At 44.3% G+C, this 17429-nt stretch overlaps 2 protein-coding genes and 1 long non-coding RNA gene across 3 annotated transcripts in view; 2 read left to right on the plus strand and 1 right to left on the minus strand.

Annotated features, from left to right (window-relative positions):
* The window catches only part of chkb (choline kinase beta), a 31628-nt gene extending 23308 nt beyond the window's left edge, over positions 1 to 8320 (minus strand). Inside the window, exon 1 of the mRNA XM_055653247.1 lies at positions 7166 to 8320. Within this exon, the coding sequence (XP_055509222.1) occupies positions 7166 to 7461 (296 nt within the window). The 5' untranslated portion in view covers positions 7462 to 8320. The remainder of the gene's footprint in view (positions 1 to 7165) is intronic.
* Positions 1 to 17429, plus strand: part of LOC129707851 (uncharacterized) — a 75444-nt gene that overhangs the window by 47552 nt on the left and 10463 nt on the right. The window lies entirely within an intron of this gene.
* Positions 8513 to 16727, plus strand: LOC129707852 (uncharacterized). The gene is made up of 3 exons (XR_008725245.1): positions 8513 to 8709; positions 12212 to 12373; positions 16587 to 16727. It is a non-coding gene; the product is annotated as an uncharacterized LOC129707852 (long non-coding RNA).

Consider the following 17429-nt stretch of genomic DNA (forward strand, 5'->3'; position numbering starts at 1 on the left):
AGAAATAAAGTTTCCCCCTTCCCCTCCCCCCACCCACCACATAAAAGACCTCCAACTAACATTTGTTTTTTGACAGGACTATAAATAAAAATAAAAAAGGGTGAAAGGACGGACTGCAGGGAGAAGAAACTTGATAGGAACCACCACGGGAAAAAGCAGAGTAAGCTTATGCAAAAACAATTGCGCAGCCTTATACTGTTTTGGCGCAGCTCCTGAGATCACAGACAAAAAAACAAGTCGACACTTTTAGTAGTATATAGTTGTGCGGGATCATGCATATCGATCATGTACAGGCAGGTCAGTTAAATTTGGCATTATCTTTGGCACAAACATTGTGGCCCATAGGGCCCATTTCCCTTCTGTACTGTTCTATGCTCTTGATTGCTCTCCAAAATGGTGAAAAATAAATAGTCAAACAAGGGCTTTTCCTTATTTCCCAAAACCTAAAAAATAAGGTGGAGGCACAAGGGGCTGAGGCTACTGGAATCACCAGCAAAATCTAATTCTTGAGGAGTTCAGCAGGTCAAGCAGCATCTGGGGATTTAGTTTCATGGGTGCCAGCACAAATACGTCGTCGGGTGGCACCACGAGCAGCAGCCTCGCCAGCAGCCCGTCTGTCCTTTCGACGTTTTCTGTTATTTTTAGTGTGTATAATTGATTAAAAAAACTGTAAGATATTCGTTGACTCCTCTGATCAATTAATGCCAAAGTAATGGCAATCCTCGGTGTTTCATGCTTTAATAGGATATGCATTAAAATAGTTCAGTGGAAGATTGAAACAGCTGTTACTGCATTGTTCTAACTGCTGCTATAAGCAAAGCACTTCAACAGCCACCAAATTACTGATTGCAATTTCGATTAAATTATAAATCAACTCCTCTACTTGTTTCTCAGAGCTTCAAATTTGGCAACTGGATTATCATCCTCATCAGCAGCAATTACATGACATGCTGTTATTTCTGGATTTCATTATGTTTTAAAACAATACATTGAGGAATTGTGCCCTATGCCCAGAAACACCTCCCATCTCAAACTTCAATAATTCTATCCTCTAACCCCAATATATATTTTATCCTCTGAAGAATCTATCTCAAAGAATTTAGATCTCAAAGAAGTTAATATGTGTTTATTGTTGTTTTATTGTATTGTATTATATGTATGACTGCTGCAATTTAGTTCAGACTTCGGTCTGAATGACAATAAAAGGCTATCTATCTATCTAAACTGCAATAAGCAAAACAAAACCAGACCACTTTCTTGTTATAACAAAATTTATCAAGAATTTATGGCTCCCGACTATGAACTTATCCGAATGAACATTTTCATCCAAAATGCTACACTGGTATTGTAATAAATTTTCCAGTGAACCTGGCGAGCCAGAATCTGAACATAATCAGGCTTTCTGAATAGTTGGATAGTGGAATAGCCGAGTTTTACTATGCATGGTGTCATTGCAGAATTCTATGTGCTCAAGTGATCCATGACATTGAAAGAGAACAGAAACAATCAAATTCAATCATGGCTAAATCACCAAGCAACCCACAAGAATGTTCAAGCAGGGTCACGTGAATTGTGTACATATTTTAATCCAGTCAAAGTATCGCTCCCCACCCCCATGGATACAAAAATACATATCTTGAAAAGACTCCCATCAAGAGAGGGGCAATTCACTTTACTCCACCCAAGCTCTCCAGCATACTATAGTTGCCACATCATTAAACTGTGGGGCAAGTAAATGACTAATTTTCTAAAATGAATCTGTACAGGGCAAAGGTTCAAGGACAAAGGTTAAAAAACACAGCACATACATGTTAATTTCTGGATCAAAGCAATAAACTTAAATTGCTTTAAGGTTGGTAGCTGATACCATTTGTCATACTCAGCTACAATTTCATCATTCCCTATTAACCCTTCCAATGCTCTATCAATCTACTTCAGACTGAAGTGTCAGTGGGAGAGCAATAAGAATCATTGGTGATATCAGAGTAGCCTTCCTGAGAGTGAACCCACAGAACGTAACTTGCCCAGATAGAGCTCCTGGCCATGTCCTCAGAACCTGCACAGACAAGCTGCCAGGAATATTCAAGAACATCTTTCACCTCTCCTCACCCCAATCTGAAGTTTCAATATGCTTTGTAACCCCAGAAGCAAACAGAAACTAGATATCATGCCGAACAGGCAGCATCTCTGGAGAGAAGGAAAGGGTGGTGTTTCGGGTCAAAATCCTTCTTCGGACTGAAGGCTGTCAGTCTGAAGAAGTGTATCGACCTAAACGTCACCCATTCCTTCTCTCCAGATATGCTGCCTGTCCCGCTGAATTACTCCAGCATTTTGGGTCTATCTTCAGTTTAAACCAGCATCTGCAGTTCCTTCCGCTACAACAACACAGTGCATTCGGAAAGTATTCAGACCCCTTCACTTTTTCCACATTTTGTTACGTTACAGCCTTATTCTAAAATTGATTTTTTTTTTCTCATCAATCTATACACAATACCCCATAATAATAAAGTGAAAACAGGTGTTTAGAACTTTTTGCAAAGTAATTAAAAACAAAACAACTGAAATATCACATTTACATAATGATTCAGACCCTTTACTTAGTATTTTGTTGAGGCACCTTACAGCCTCAAGTCTTCTTGGGTATGATGCTACAAGCTCAGCACACCTGTATTTGGGTAATTTCTCCCATTCTTCTCTGCAGATCCTATCAAGCTCTGTCAGGTTGGATGGGGAGCATCAATGCACAGCTATTTTCAGGTCCCTCCAGAGATATTCGATCAGGTTCAAGTCCGGGCCACTCAAGGACATTCACAGACTTGTCACGAAGCCAATCCTGCGTTGCCTTGGCTGTGTGCTTAGGGTCGTTGTCCTGTTGGAAGGTGAACCTCCGCCCTAGTGTGAGGTCCAGAACGCTCTGGAGCAGGTTTTCCTCAAGGATCTCTCTGTACTTTGCTCCGTTCATCTTTCCCTTCTCCTGACTAGTTCCTGCTGCTGAAAAACATCCCCACAGCATGAGAACAGCCACCACCATGCTTCACCATAGGTATGGTATTTGCCAGGCGATGAGCAGTGCCTGGTTTCCTACAGGCGCAACACTTGGCATTCAGGCCAAAGAGTTCAATCTTGGTTTCATCAGACCAGAGAATCTTGTTTAGGTGCCTTTTGGCAAACTCCAAGCGAACTGTCATGTGCCTTTTACTGAGGACTGGCTCCACGGATGAGGCGTTCCACACCAGGACATCTGAAATGTCCTCACTATTCAGGGAACGGGGGTTCCCCTCCTCCACCATAAATGAGGCTCGCACCAGGGTCTCTTCCATACCCCGCAACACTGCTCTCTCTCCCCATCCCCGCACTCGCAACAAGGGCCGAGTCCCCCTAGTCCTCACCTTTCACCCCACCAGCCGTCACATACAAAAAAATAATCCTCCGTCAGTTTCGCCACCTCCAACGCGACCCCACTACTCGCCACATCTTCCCATCTCCCCCCATATCTGCCTTCCGCAAAGACCGCTCCCTCCATAACTCCCTTGTCAATTCTTCCCTTCCCTCTCGGTCCACCCCCTCCCCGGGCACTTTCCCTTGCAACCGCAAGAGATGCAACACTTGTCCCTTTACCTCCCCCCTCGACTCCGTTCAAGGACCCAAGCAATCGTTCCAGGTGCGACAGAGGTTTACCTGCATCTCTTCCAACCTCATCTATTGCGTCCGCTGCTCTAGATGTCAGCAGATCTATATCGGTGAGACCAAGCGGAGGTTGGGCGATCGTTTCGCCGAACACCTCCGCTCGGTCCGCAATAACCAAGCTGACCTCCCGGTGGCTCAGCACTTCAACTCCCCCTCCCACTCCGCCTCCGACCTCTCTGTCCTGGGTCTCCTCCATGGCCACAGCGAGCAGCACCGGAAATTGGAGGAACAGCACCTCATATTCCGTTTGGGGACTCTGCGCCCCGGGGGCATGAACATCGAATTCTCCCAATTTTGTTAGTCCTTGCTGTCTCCTCCCCTTCCTCAGCTCCCCTGCTGTCTCCTCCCACCCTCCAGCCTTCTGGCTACTCCTCCTTTTCCCTTTCTTGTCCCCACCCACCCCCACCCCCGATCAGTCTGAAGAAGGGTTTCGGCCCGAAACGTTACCTATTTCCTTCGCTCCATAGATGCTGCTGCACCCGCTGAGTTTCTCCAGCTTTTCTGTGTAACCTTTGTCTTTATGGCTTGGTTTTTGTTCTGATGTGCACTGTCAACTGCGGGACCTTATATAGACAGATGTGTGCCTTTCCAAATCATGTACAATCAATTTAATTTACCACTTGTGGACTCCAATCAAGTTGTAGAAACATCTCAAAGATAACCAATGGAAACAGGATGCATTGAAGCTCAATTTTGAGGTCATACCAAAGGGTCTGAATATTTATGCAATTGTGATATTTCAGTTATTTCTTTTTAATTACTTAGCAAAAGTTTCTAAACACCTGTTTTCACTTTTATATTACGAGGTATTGCGTGTAGATGGATGATTAAAATAAATGAATGTAATCTATTTTAGAATAAGGCTGTAACGTAACAAAATGTGGAAAAAGTGAAGGGGTCTGAATACTTTTAAAATGCACTGTATATCATGTGACTACCACCCAGTACCCCAACAGTTCAGTTTGTTTATTGTCACGTGTACCGAGGCACAGTGAAAAGCTTTTGGTGCGTCCTATCCAGTCAGCGGAAAGACAACACATGATTACAATTGAGTCATTTACAGTGTATGGATACATGAAACGGGAATAACGTTTAGTGCAAGGTAAAGCCAGCAAAGTCCAATCAAGGATAGTCCGAGGATCACCAATGAGGTAGATACTGCTCTCTGGTTGTGGGAGGATGATTCAGTTGCCTGATAACAGTTCAGAAACTGTCCCTGAATCTTGAGGTCTGCATTTTCACACTTCTATACATTTTGCCTGATAGTTATAGAATGATACAGTGTGGAAAACAGCCCTTTCGGCCCAACTTGCCCACACCGGCCAAAAATGTCCCAGCTACACTAGTCCCTCCAAACCTGTCCTATGAATGTACCTTGTTCCATACACCCACCACCCTTTGTGTGAGAAAGTTACCCCTCAGATTCATATTAAAGCTTTTCCCCTTCACCTTGAATCTATGTCCTCTGGTCCTTGATTCCCCTACTCTCGGCAAGAGACTCTGCATCTACCCGATCTATTTGTCTCATGATTTTGTACACGATGGGAGCGGGGAGAAGAGGGAGTGACCAGGGTGCAACTCGTCCTTGATTATGTTGCTGGCCGTGCCGAGGCGGTGTGAGGTATAAATGGAGTCAATGGAATGGAGGTCGGTTTGTGTGGTGGTCTGGGCTGCGTCCACAATTCACTGCATGAACTGCTTCAAGATGCTGGTTAGGCACACATCAACTCCAGCTTCCCCGCGAGCTCTGATCCATAACAATGCACCAGTCCATGGCAGGTGTTACATCCCTATTCCTGCATTTATCCACAGAGCACATCTGGATATCAAAGGGTACCCATGTCAGATTCCTATTCATTGATTATAGCCTTCAATATAATATTCTAACTAAACTAATTTCCAGATTCTTGGACCCAAGACTCAGCACCCATCTCTGCAAATGGACCCCCAATTTCCTGATCCACAGAACACAATCAGTAGACCTCTTATATTCCTCAGATACATTTCCAACTGCACAGCTCCAGGTGACACCACTGTAATGGGCTGGCTCTCAAACAATGAGGAGATGGAGTACAGGAAGTAGAGAGCTTCGTAGCATGATCTCCTTCAATGTCAGCAAATGAAAGGAGTTGATCATCAACATCAGGAAGCAGGGTAGAGTATACACCCCGGTCTGTGTCAATGGTGCTGAAGTGGAGATGGTCAAGCGCTTCAAGATCCTAATGAGTAAATATCACCAGCAATTTGTCCTGGTCCAACCACTTTGATGCTTATGGTGAGAAAAATGGGAAGATACTAAACCATAGTTCAATTAGTTCACAAAGGCATGCTAGGAGGAGCACCAGGAAATGAGGCACCAATTTAAAGGAGGAACACAGTATTCCATGCCACCAAATGGCTTGCAATAGACAATTAACCATTCTCACGTCCAACAAATCAAATTGTAGTCCTGCAATTCTGCTATACCTAGTTGCGAACAGAGAAAATCAAACAGCTAGCATAGTTGTTTGACAATGCAGGAGACCAGAGTTCAATCCTATGTGTGGAGTTTGTACTTTCTGTGACAGCACAAATTCTCTCCAGTGCTCCAATTTCCTCCCACATCCTAAAGACGTGTGCATTTGCAGGTTAATTTGCCACTAAAATTGCCCCTCGGATGTAGGTGGAGAGTAGAACACCACCACTAGTATATTTCACTTGAAGTTACACACCATCCCAACTTCAAAGCTTATCACTAGTTCTGAATTATGGAACTTCCTTCTCAACAGCACTGTTGAAACTTCTTGACCAAAAGCACTGCTGCAGTTGAAGTTGGAAGGTCACAACTGCAACCATCTCAAAGACAATTAAAAAGGCATTAAGCACTGGCTTTGCTACATGTGCACCCAAACTGAGCAATAAAATACTAATTAATAAAATATTAATAAAATAAAAGATCTTCAGATGAATTTCATTGTCCCTGTTTTACACAGGTAGTCTTTGTCTAAATGTATGCCCCTTCATTAAGAGAAACACCTTCTCAATATTGATCTTGTCGATGCATTGTATGTACCTTGACTACCCACATCTTTCTGCAGCAACTTATAACCATTTAATTGATATTCTACTTTACTATTGCATATATCAAAATGGAAAATCTTGTGTTTCCCCACATTATATTCCATATGCCTACAAATTCCCCACAGGTTATCTACAGCCCTTCGCATCCTACATTACCTTCCCAACAGATTTAGTTCCTTCTCGACAAATTTAGATATAATACAACCAAATCAACAAGATAGATTGCAAATAGTTGAGGCCCAGAACTGATCCATATAACCAATTAATTTTAAACTAGATGTCAGCAATTATTATTCCTCAACGTCCTTACTCCTGTTAGTTATTTCAATCTTCATTTTTTGAAGCCCGCTGTTAGTTTCTTTTTTTAAATGCCGCACTTTATAAGTTCTAGAGAAGGATTTGACAGGTTCATCCTTACCTGACGATTGAGATCTGAAACTCATCCACAGTAATGAACTTCCAGGATCCCGCAAGAAACTCCTTGCACCAAGCATACGCTTGAACCTTGGCCTCCCAGTTCACTTCCTCACTCCGACCATCCCTATACTGCTCAGCCTCGGAGTCCTCGTATTCCTCATTGTTGATGTTGGGTCTTTCCCCTCGAGGCCTAGAATTCCTGGAGTGCTCCCTGTTCCCAATACCACGTAGCCGATGAGGTTCCGGGGCCACTGCGTTACAAGCTCCGTCTCCTTTGCATAAAGCTTTGGCCTCCATTTTCTTTCCACGGTATGGGGGTCACGCAGGGAGGCGATGTGTATGCGCGGGGGGGCGGGAAATGGTTACGTAGAACAAATATTAAAAAACGATAAAACGTCACCAGCCCAAGGTTTAAAGATTTCTGTCCGACAATAAATGGCTGCCTTGGTTAACAGTCGAGTTAAAGTCTGCACCTCCAGGGCGCTGATTTGGATAAGGACCATAGAATCACAGCAGACGAGATGATGCCCACAATTTCGGATTGTCTATGACAACGGACTTTCCCAGCGGCTCGCGCCAGGCAGCAAGTTCCAACCAAGTTGAAACGGTTCAACGTATCACACGCCCTTGCCGGAGGTTTGCGGGAATCCGTGTGGAGCGGGGAGCGGCGAGAGGCGGACACCTACACGCAGCTCATTGACAGCTGCCCTTCCCCAGTCAGACGCCGGCCACGTCGTCCCAGCGTGTTCTGTACAAGCTGCGGATGAGGGCGGGCTTAACAGCGATGGCCAGATTAGTTTAGTTTAGTCTTCGGCCCACCGAGTTCGTGCGATCCCCGCATATTAACACTGCCCAATACACATACACTGGGGACAATGTACACTTATACCCAGCCAATTAAGTCTTTGGAAACCGAAGATCTCGGAGAAAAACGACACAGGTCACGGGGAGAACGTACAGACGCCGAGCAGACAAGCACCGTTAGTTGGGATCGAACCCGGGTCTCTCGCTGCAAGTGCTGTCAGGCAGCAACACTACCGCCGTGCCGATCGAGTCATGGGAGCGCGGCCGTCTTTGATGTGCGGTGTGATTAGGCCAATGACATGGAAGACAAGCGGCCGAGCAATCCAATCAGTAATAAAAAATAAAGCGCCTTCATCAGCAAATATCCTATATCTTTGTTCATCAGCAGGAAGACGAACATGTCATGAGTGAGGAGCCAAGAAAGGGGGAGCTATTGGCAATAGCGAATAGAAAGTTCACCTCCGTGATTGGCCCGATGGGCGGGATCATCTGGTGAGTGCCTGTAGTGCCGGCAAATGGCGTGTGAGAAGGAAAGGGCGCCAACTCACAATCGGTTGCGAGCAAAGATCCTATAACCGATGAATCTGCCCATGACCGTACTACGTCTTTTTCGTCGAGTGGTCTATCTTGCTTGCTATAGGATCTTTGGTTGCGAGCAGCTCCTCTAGTATCTTTGGTTGCGAGGGAGATGAGAGGTCAGGCCCAAAGATATCTGCTCTAAGATCTTTGGTCAGGCCTGAGGTGAGTTGAATTGTTCCCTCTCGGGTATTGGGTATGAGCACGGAGTTTTCCAATGCTGTTGGAATTGCAGATTATCTGATTTTTGCTTTAATCTTAAATGTCAACTACTTTTGTCGTATTTTAGACGGGCAATGGATGTAGATTTGTAATGCCAGGGACTACAGATACTGTAATCTCGGCCTGAAATGTCGAAAATACTAAATTCCAGTTAGAGATTTTCTTCCTGAATATTACAGGCAGATTGTCCGGTGCAATAAACTGGTTACGATACAAGAAATTGCAGATTAATGTTAACATTTTTTTTTTTTAAACAGTGCTGGAGTAACTCAGCGCATCGGGGGCAGCAGCCCTGGATAATATGAATAGGTCAGTTTCGGGTTGGGATACTTCTTCAACAGACAGGGTGAGGGAGTTGGAACAGAATTGGGTGCGGGATAAAGCCTGGCAAGTGAGAGATGGATAAAGGTTTTCATCCAATTCATTCAAATATATCACAAACAGAAATGGCCCCAGCACAGATTCCTGAGGAACTCCACCAGTCACAGACCTCCACTTGAACATTGTCCTTCCACCACTACCCTCTGTTTTACCACCACCACTACTGGCTAACGGAATCAAGGGATTATGGGGGGGGGGGGAAAGCAGGAACAGGGTACTGATTTTTTGATGATCAGCAATGATTATGTTGAATGGTGGTGCTGGCTCGAAGGGCCTAATGGCCTACTCGTGCACCTATTTTCTATGTCTTCTATTAGTAAACCTGTTCTGAATCTACATGACCAAGTCGCTTTTAATCCCAAGCATTTTCATATTCTAGATCAGCCAACCATGAGGGAATTTATAAAATGCCTTGGTCAACATCCACCACCCTGCCCTCATTGATCACCTTTGTCAACTAATCGGAAATCTTTATCATGTTAGTAAGACACGACCTTCCATCCAAACTCATCAATCTGAAGAAGGGTCGGGCAGGCTACACGACAGAAAGTAATAATTTGTTTCTTACCTTTAGTATTTAGTGGGGAACCTGAAGAAAGACAGGTCAGGTCGCTTACATTGGCGATTCGAGCACTTTATAGCAGAACAGCACACCATGCTTGTAGGTGTGGACACTATGATAGAAACCGATTTAAAAAATAAATAAAAAGACTCGTATGTTTGATTCCTGAAATGACTCGAAACAATTACCCATGACCAACTACAGCTTTTTCGCCTAGTGGTCTATCTTGCTCCTCAAGTATCTTTACTGGAAAATGCTTGTTTTGGATTTTGATCAACTGGCCTTTAAACGACTCCCACATGTCAGATGCAGACTTGCCCATTAACAACTGGTCTCAGTGTATCCTCCCAAGTTCCCGTCTAATTACGCTATAGTTTGCCTTACTCCAATTTAGTACCTTCCCTCAAGGCCCAGCCTTCTCCCTCAAAATATTCTTAAAACTTATGAAGTTGTGATCACTATCCCCAAAGTGTTCTTTCATTGTAACACTAGTCACCTGGCCAGGCTCATTTCCCAACACAAGGGCCAGTGTGTTTCCTTCTTGGGTTGGACCACCAACATATCGTTTCAAGAAACCCTCTTTGATGCACCTCACAAATTCTACTCATCTATGCCTTTGGGATTGAGCAAGTCCCAATCAATATTAGGGGAGATAATATCACCCCTAAGAGAACCCTGTTGTACTGCCATATTTTGGTGATCTATCTCGATATCTATTCCTCTCCTTCTCCTGCTTGCCATTGGAGGCTCTATAGTACAATTCCATTAGAGTGCTTTCCCCTTGCTCTTTTCTAAGCAGGGGAAAGTATCTGAGAAGAGGTATAGCTGGGAAGGAATTGCAGAGGTAGTGGTCTTCGTGGAAGGCGAAAAGGGGTGGGTAAGCAAGAGCAGAACTATAGGACACAGGTGAGGGATCCATCTATTTCAGCAGGGAGGGAACCACATTTACAAAAGAAAGATCTCAGAATGGAAGGCTTAATTTTGGGAGCAGCGAAACAGAGAGGGGAATAGAGTTTGCAAGAGGCAGTAGTGGACTGGGGCTAAAAATATTGGTTGCCAGGAGACAAAGGGGGCCCACTTCATCAGGGGCCCACTTGATATAGGGGGCCCACTTCATCAGGGGCCCACTTGCCATCGGGCAAGCTGACACCCTGGCCAGTCTGCCACTGGTGGGAGGAGGTGCAGCCTAGTCGTGGAAGTCAATGAGTTTGTAGTAGACGTCGGTCATTGAGAAATAAAAAAAAAGATAGGGGGTGTCAGAATGTGAATTTGAGCGCAGGGTGGAAGTTAGTGGTAAAGTTAATGATATCAATAAGTTCTGCATAGGCACAGGAGGCAATACAAATGCATTCATTGATGTAGCGAAGAAAGAGTTGTGGAATGGTGTCAGTGTACATTTGGAACAAGGACTGTTTGACGTAACCAACAAAAAGGTAGGCATAGCTGGAGCCAATGGGAGTGCCCATCGCTACACCTTTAACTTGAGGAAACCGGAAAGAGTCAAGAAAGAAGTTGTTGAAGATGAGGACAATTCCACCAGGTGGAGTATAGTGTTAGCAGAGGAAAGCTGATTGGGTCTCTGTTCAGAGAAGAACCAGAGAGCCATAAATCTATTCTGGTGAGGGATGTCCATGGGCAAAGATGAGGCAATGGAGGTCTGAGAATTGAAAGTTATCGAAGATTTGAAGGGTGTGTGAAGTGTCGGATGTAGATTCAGAGGGACTGGACCAAGGGGAAGAGGATGGAATCAATGTATTTTGAGATGAGTTCTGTGAGGCAGGAGCAGGCAGTCAGCCAGGGCAGTCCTGTTTGTAGACTTTGGGAAGGAGATAAAAGCGGGCAGTGCTGAACTGGGGAGCTATAAGGTTGGAGGCTGTGGAGATCACCAGAAATGAAGAGATTTGTAATGGTCTGGGAAATGATGGCCTGGTGTCCGTCTGTGAGGCCATGGTCACGGTGTAGGTATGTGAAGATATCTGAGAGCTATAAACAGATTATATGAGAAGAAAAAGCTAGTCTGAGAAGAAATCATGTTTCAACCTTTATGAGAGTCCTTTATGGGTTGGAAATATTAATATTAGGAGGACAAGGAAAGGGATTTTTAAGAAAGTGACCAAGCAAGAGGGGAAGATCAAGAATGGGCATGCATGCATTCATTTGCCTGTGTGTGGATGCAGTATGTCTACCTATGGTTTGAGTATTGGTAGGTATTTTGTGTTCATGTCCATATACAGAGTTTGGTCTGTTATTACCTTGGTGGTTGTTATTATTGACTCAAGAATTGATTTTGTCAATGCAAAATAGCTGAACTCCAAAAGCCAACCCACATTGTAAGAGGTTGTGTATTGCCGCATCCCACAATGAAGTTCCATGAATCTTGCTCCTAAACTGCAATATAAATTGTGCTGCAAAAAAAAACAATATCAAAGGAGTGAAATATCATGCAAAACAAAATTATTCATGGAGACGGAGCAGGTTTCAATCCTCAGTATTTTGTTTCAGTTGAAGATGCCTAAAAATGTGGAGGTCAAAGCTGCAGTCCATGACTGGGATCAGCTTATCGAAAATGCGAAAAGACTAAGCAAATCAGAGGGGATTTTAATAATGCAGGAAGACACTTTCTTCAATGTTTCAAAAGGACGTCTTAAACTGCGCCATCTTAAGGTGAGGAAATGGTACCTTGACATTATGCGTGGTAGAAAGATTAGTGACAATCTTGTGGCATGTGTGGCCTGTGGATTTGCTTGCTCATGTATTGGAAGATCTGTGAGAAATTATTTTGACTTGTTGGGTGGAGTTGAAGCCACAATTTTCAGGGGGTTTGCCAACCGTTCATGTTTTATTTTCTACCTCATTATCTTTATAACTTTTCCAACTCGCGAGACCTACATTGTTGTTATTCTTTTAAACTTGATAATGTACAGTGCATTCAGAAAGTATTCAGACTCCTTCACTTTTTCCACATTTTGTTACGTTACAGCCTTATTGTGAAATGGATTAAATTCTTTTTTTTTTTAATCATCAATCTACACACGATACCCCATAATAAAAAAAGCGAAAACAGGTGTTTAGAAATGTTTGCAAAGTAATTAAAAAGAACTAAATGAAATATTACATTTACATAAGTATTCAGACCCTTTTCTCAGGACTTTGTTGAGACACCTATGGCAGCGATTACAGTCTCAAGCCTTCTTGGGTATGACGCTACAAGCTTGGCACACCTATATTTGAGTAATTTCTCCCATTCTTCTCTGCAGATCCTCTCAAGCTTTGTCAGGTTGGATGAGAAGCGTCGATGCACAGCTATTTTCAGGTCCCTCCGGAGATGTTCGATCAGGTTCAAATCCGGGCTCTGGCTGGGTCACTCAAGGACATTCACAGACATGTCACGAAGGCACTGCTGCATTGTCTTGGCTGTGTGTTTAAGGTCGTAGTCGTGTTGGAAGGTGAACCTCCGTCCCAGTCTGAAATCCAGAATGCTCTGGAGCAGTTTTTCATCAAGGATCTCTCTGCACTTTGTTCCGTTCATCTTTCCCTTGATCCCGACTGCTCTCCCAGTTCCTGTCTGTGAAAAACATCCCCACAGCCTGATGCTACCACCACCGATCTTCACCGTAGTATGGTATTGGCCAGGTGATGAGTGGTGCCTGGTTTCCTCCAGATGTGACGCTTGGCATTCAGGCCAAAGAATTCAATCTTGGTTTCATCAGACCAGAGAATCGTATTTCACATGCCTTTTCGTAAACTCCAAGTGGGCTGTCATGTGCCTTTTACTGAGGAGTGGCTTCCATTTGGCCACTCTACTGTAAAGGCCTGATTGGTGGAGTGCTGCTGATATAGTTGTCCTTCTGGATGGTTCTCCCATCTCCACAGAGGAAATCTGGAACTCTATCAAGAATGACCATCGGTTTCTTGGCCACTTCCCTGACCAAGGCCCTTCTCTCCCGATTGCTCAGTGTGGACGGGCAGCCAGCTCTATGAAGAGTCCTGGTGATCCAAAGTTCTTCCGTTTAAGAATGACGGAGGCCACTGTGCTCTTTGGGACCTGCAATGCTGCAGAAATTGTTTTATACCCTTCCCCAGATCTGTGTCTCGACACAATCCTGTTTCAGAGGTCTACGAAAATTCCTTCGTCTTCATGGCTTGATTTTTGCTCTAACTTGCACTGTCAACTGTGGGACCTTTCCAAATCATGCCCAATCAATTTAATTTACCACTGGTGGACTCCAATCAAATTTGTAGAAACATCTCAAGGATAATCAATGGAAACAGGATAAACCTAAGCTAAATTTTGAGTGTCATAGCAAAGGGTCTGAATACTTATGTAAGTGTGATATTTCAGTTATTTCTTTTTAATTGCTTTGCACATTTTTCTAAACGCATGTTTTTGCTTCTTCATTCTGGGGTATTGTGTGTAGATTGATGAGAAAAAAAAAGAATTTAATCCATTTGAAAATAAGGCTGTAACCTAACAAAATGTGGAAAAAGTGAAGGGGTCTGAATACTTTCTGAATGCACTGTATTTGGAGTCTTTTGGCATGAGTTACTGAAACATGTAATGGAGCCTTGATAACTCAATGATATGCACCATGATATTTTCTGTAATCCGAACAAATTCCAAATGTCCCATTGTCTAGTTTGCCATTAACCATTGTATTTGGCTTGCTCTAGGCAGTTCATATTTTATTTTAAGCTTGCTTCTCTAAATTTAAATCCTAGCTTTATGACTCTCCAAGTCATACTTAATCATGTTAGGGTCATTTTCTAAATGTCAGAATGTGGGCTGATCCTAGTTTATTGCTTACTGCCATGCCCCATATTCTGTGAGAACTTTCTAGAACTTTATAACCTGGGCTGCTCTACCTCTGCAAGAATTCTTTTTTTTTTTTAATGGTGTTACTGCATTGTTATAGCTGTTATTGTTATTTTGATCTCCATATTGTCTTCCCACTAGATTGGCACACCCAAGAGTATTTTTAAATTCATGTGAATGTCTTATGAGTGCTCAGCACATAGTTCTCGTCCTTTTAGCTTTGAGAAAGTAGTTATTTACTTTACTTTGGACTTCAGAGATACAGCATGGAAACATGCCCTTCAACCCACCGGGTGTGGGCCAACCAGCAATCACCTCATACACAAGCACTATCCTACATACTACGGACAATTTACACTTTATAGAAACCAATGAACCTACAAACCTGTACGTCTTTGAAGTGTGGGAAGAAACCGGATCACCAGGAGAAAATCCACGTGGTCACGGGTGAAGTACAAACTCTGTACAGAAAGCACCTGTAGTTAGGATTGAACTAGGGACTCTGCTGCAGTAAGGCAGCACCTCCACCATTGCGCCACTGTGCCGCTCTTGAAAGCTACTCAGAAGGAGATAGTACGTGTATGTTTGGATACAGAGTGGAAACAGGCCCTTCGGCCCACTGAGTCGTGCCGACCAGCAATAACCCACACATTAGTTCCATGCTGCACACTTTACAGACAATTTACAGAAGCCAATTAACCTACAAACCTGCACGTCTTTGGAATATGGAAGGAAACGGAATCACCCAGAGCAAACCCCCGACGGTCACAGGGAGAACGTACATCGTTCAGACAGCCACGTTGTCGGGATCGAACCCAGATCTCTGGCGCTGTAAAGCAGCAACTCTCCAATGATGGGCCTGATGGACTTTTTAGGAGACTATGCAGTCGCCACATGTTCGTGGGTGGTTGCCGGGTAGTCGCCATCATGGTCGTGAGGAGTTCCCGCATTCTGGGAACTAGTCGCGGCCTCATTATTGTCACCGCAAATTTTTCAACATGATGAAAAATTAGCGGCGACCAGAATTAAGCCACTATGGAGAGTAGCAAGAATGTTTGTGCCGTAGGTGGGTTGCCAGGAGGTCCCAGTGGGTTGCCATAGGTCAAAGGTTCTCGTAGGTTGTAGCCGGCGCTGACCGGTGAATTTCATTGGCTCATTGGGGGGAAAAAAACGTAAGCCGTAGTTTTCAGAACCAAGGATAACCGACCGGTAATGTTAATATCCGCTAAGCTTCACATCCGTGTATCTCTGGCTTCTTAAAAGTTGTCCCCACTCCTCCCCCCTCCTCTTCCCCCCCCCCCCCCCCCTTTTTAAAGGACTAATTACGTGACCCTTCCCGTACACTGTGCTTTCACCATCTTAAGTACAGCACCTACCTTCCTGTTCATCACCGTGTGTGTCTGTGTCACATTGGCTTTGCACCATGTGAATTTCACTCAGACAGCGCTCCCCCTGCTTGCCTTGTCCCCCGCCTGCATAAAGGGGCTGGTGAAGGAAACGATATGTGTGTGTGTGGTGGCACACTGGTTGGAAAAGTGCTGTGGAAGAAATGTTAGTTGGTGCTGCGGGGTGACTTTTAAACACTGTACAAGCTGTCTTGAAGCTGATAAACATTCTCCTTGCTTGTAAAAATTGGTTTATAGCCCTGTCCCACGGTACGAGTTCATTCCTAGAGTTCTCCCGAGTTTAAAAAAAAAAAAATCAAACTCGTGGTAAGCACCTAGAATGAACGTAGCGGGTACGTCGGCACTCGGGGACGTCTCATAGCACTAACAGCAGGTACTCGGGAAGACTCGCTAATGGCAGGAAAGCACGGGAAGACTCGTGAAGATTTTTCAACATGATGAAAAATGCCCGCGAGAGCCCCGAGTTCCGACGAGTGGCCATTACCGTAAATCACTTAGTTCGAATCAGGGCAAACACGGGAGAACTCTTGGAATGAATGAACTGTGGGACAGAGGTTTTACTTTTAAACCAACACAACAGAAACCACTGTATTTTAAAACAACTTTGTATGGTTTTTGAACTGTGATAAGTAGTTGTAATTTGCTTTATTTTTCCCAGAACGGAGGTGGAGGGCAGCTCATATTCTATAACCGTGCTGATATGGAGGGACCTAAGCTCTCAGACTATTCCATATATCCCACAGGAAATCCAGTTGAACTCACGGTGGGTAGTCGTATGGTAGATGATGTTTGTGTCCATGGCCCTTCAACTATAGTTGTCTCATTCCTCTCCGCTTCATACCTTTTCCTCTTACTTATTCCACACTAGGCTACACAGTATTATAGACCTCAATTAAATCTTTCATCTGGTGCAGGAGCCTTGAAACTTTTCAACATGAGGGCCACATTATATATTTTGCACATTTTTGCGGGTCGTAGGAAAAAATAAAGAAATGTCAGTTTTATAAATTTAATGAACTCAAAAAATAATTTAAGTAAAACAGATGGGAGAAATTCAAAACAAAACTTGTAGCCGCTCACTCACTCACTCACCCACAGGCTGCTGTCGCTGACCTTCACTGTCTTCCTAGGGCCACCGATGCTGCTGCCGCCGACCCGTCTCTACTCCAGCCCCCCATGGGCCTCCACCAGCGACTCCGCCGACCCTCACGTCTCCACTGGCCACCAGCGGGCCAGAGTCGTCACCTCACCAGTTCCAGGCTCGGCATCAGGCCCACGTGGTCTGACTCTGTTTTGTCCTGGTGCTCCTCCCCTCCAACAGGGAACCTCAGGAGTGATGGGTCTTTCACTTTTCCGGGAACCCCGACCGACGCACCAGCTAGTTAAAAATTCCCACGTTGTTTTGTTTTGGCTTTTTTTTCCAGAGGTGCCAGTGAGCTCTGGCATCACTGCAACCCCTGGGTAGTATTCACGTACAACTAACGTACCTGTCAGCAATTGC

This window comes from Leucoraja erinacea, chromosome 22, assembly GCF_028641065.1.
Source record: "Leucoraja erinacea ecotype New England chromosome 22, Leri_hhj_1, whole genome shotgun sequence".
Taxonomy (NCBI): Eukaryota; Metazoa; Chordata; class Chondrichthyes; order Rajiformes; family Rajidae; genus Leucoraja; species Leucoraja erinaceus.